Below are 2,537 nucleotides of genomic sequence, written 5' to 3'. Positions count from 1 at the left end.
TTCATGTGAATAATTTAATTGGCTATTTATATACTTTATCTAGGTATTGTGTGATTTCTGGATGCTTTGTGGCATTTATCCGTCCTAAGAATTTATCATTTATGAGGTATTCCTCCAACTGCTACTAGATCTGGGAGCCAAAATGTAGATCCCAAAAATGTGGTTATATACAACATCTAAGTTCCCGCAGTATAAATAAAAGAAGCACATTCTTATTAGTTTCAGAAAGTTTCCTTTTTATTAGATTTGAAGAGGAAATATATTTTCTTTTTCAGTGTCAGTCATTTTAGCAGATGTCCAGCACTCTTCTAAAGGAACTCACTTTTGCATTGAGGGATCCCCAATCACTGAAACGTCTATATTCTCCAGGTTTCAGAAAATATTGTTTTCCCCGATAGTTGGGCTGCTCATAAAAGATCCACTGACCATCAAGCACATTACAAGAGTTGATATCATGGTTCTTGAAGATCTCAAAGACAGAAGGACAATCTTCTAAAACTTCAAGCATTTGCCCTCTAAACTCTTCTTTCTCATAAATCTTCAGTTTGTGGGGTCCTCTTTGCTGCAATAGAAGAAATTGAATATTCAATTAACTCATTAATTTTAAATGTATGTTCTGTTTTACAGATATTTAACAGATAGATAGATAGATAGATAGATAGATAGATAGATAGATAGATAGATAGAAAGACAGATAGAAAGATAAGCTAGGTAGATAGATAGATAGATAGATAGATAGATAGATAGATAGATAGATAGATAGATAGATAGATAGATAGCAAAACATAGCTGCAGCACTATGAAGGGAAACAATTGTCAATGGGTACAAAGCCTACAAGGCAAAACCAAATCACATTGAATCTAAAAACAGATGAAGGCAGCAATCTAAAAGTCCAAAGTATAGTGGTTTAGTGACACATCATGTAGGGGCAATGTTTTGTTTCAAGCTTGAAAAAGTTCCACACTTGGAACGAAACATCGCCCTGACATGATGATTCAATAAACCACTATACTTTGGACTTTTGGAGTGCTTCCTTCAACTTTTTTTTTTTAGATGGATGGATAGTCACTTGTATTCTTAATGGCTTATTTTTATTTGTTTAATTATATTTTATCCATGAAATTAAATATAGAAGATGTAACAAAGAAATATATATTGTTTGGATCAAAAGACCACATGGTCCATCTAGTCTGCCCTTAAAGGGAACCTGTCACCTGAATTTGGCGGGACCAGTTTTGGGTCATATGGGCGGGGTTTTCGGGTGTTTGATTCACCCTTTCCTTACCCGCTGGCTGGATGCTGGCCGCAATATTGGATTGAAGTTCATTCTCTGTCCTCCATAGTACATGCCTGCGTAAGATAAGATTGCCTTGTGCAGGCATGTACTACGGAGGACAGAGAATGAACTTCAATCCAATATTGCAGCCAGCATGCAGCCAGCGGGTAAGGAAAGGGTGAATCAAACACCCGAAAACCCCGCCCATATGACTGAAAATTGTTCCCTCCAAATTCAGGTGACAGAATCCCTTTAATTAAAGTTACAAAATTGTATAGCCTAAATACAAAACATGTACCATATCATATAAAGATCTACCTGTGATATAACTCGGCAAGACCTGATAGAGTCACTGAATCCCATCCATTGCTGATAGTCAGGATATTCTCCCTTCTTAAGGAAATATTGGTGACCCAAATAGTTAGGACGCTCATACAGCATCCAGCAGCCACTATCTACTCGGATAGAATTACAACGACTGAAGTAGGAATGGAGGTCAGCACAGTCCCCGCTGCACTCATAGCAGCGGCCCTGGAAGTTCCTGTCCTCAAAGAAGATGATCTAAATTAAACAGAAAAACTTTGAGCATATAAAAATTAATTAAATGTTGATTAAATTTATCATGTTTTTTTTTAAAGTTGAATTATCAGTATATCATTTAGAAGGGAAAAAAAGTTGCTAAATATAATTATTGAACTGTTAAAAAGTAAAGCATTTTCAGCCTATTTTTTACCTTTCCCATTATAGCCGGAGTGTGGATGCCGCTCCCAGTACCTAGTGCACTGCTTTGCAGCTCTTATATACATCACTATACATGCTCGATCTGCAGAATTTTAACAAAGGGAAACATTTTCTGTGCAGTCAGGGAAATTTACTTTCAACTCTGTAACTTGACTCTAGTTGGGACAATTGATAAAAATAAATTATTTAACATACTAGTGGAACAAATGATTTCATGTTTATGCATTTTTATTCCAGTTTTTAAAACCTTTGCACAATATGATCTCTAATGGATTTTAAGCTGTTATACTGCAGTTAAAATGCTACAGCATTTAATAGTTACATTTCAAATATCTGATATATAAATTAATATATTTATAGAAAAAAATATATATAATTTTAATAACCAATCAGACTTTAGTATTCCTAGGCTGTTGTCATATTTCTTAATGATTTTACCAGGAATGCTCTGATTGTTACATTTTCAGGTAAATTGTAATGAATTCTTACAGATCTTATTGACTTGCTTCCTGTAAGGTT

At 34.8% G+C, this 2,537-nt stretch overlaps 1 protein-coding gene across 1 annotated transcript; it reads right to left on the bottom strand.

Annotated features, from left to right (window-relative positions):
• Window positions 1-209: 209 nt before the first annotated feature.
• Window positions 210-2,048, bottom strand: LOC143785474 (gamma-crystallin 2). Its single transcript, XM_077274363.1, has 3 exons — window positions 2,011-2,048; window positions 1,596-1,838; window positions 210-562 (listed from the first exon to the last, which is right to left on the bottom strand). The coding sequence occupies exons 1-3, from the start codon at window positions 2,017-2,019 to the stop codon at window positions 287-289; spliced, it is 528 nt and encodes a 175-aa protein (XP_077130478.1). The 5' UTR covers window positions 2,020-2,048; the 3' UTR covers window positions 210-286.
• Window positions 2,049-2,537: the final 489 nt, after the last annotated feature.

Source organism: Ranitomeya variabilis, chromosome 7 (assembly GCF_051348905.1).
Source record: "Ranitomeya variabilis isolate aRanVar5 chromosome 7, aRanVar5.hap1, whole genome shotgun sequence".
Classification (NCBI taxonomy): Eukaryota; Metazoa; Chordata; class Amphibia; order Anura; family Dendrobatidae; genus Ranitomeya; species Ranitomeya variabilis.
The sequence above is the reverse complement of the archived record's forward strand: the minus strand, read 5'-3'. Positions and strand labels throughout refer to the sequence as shown.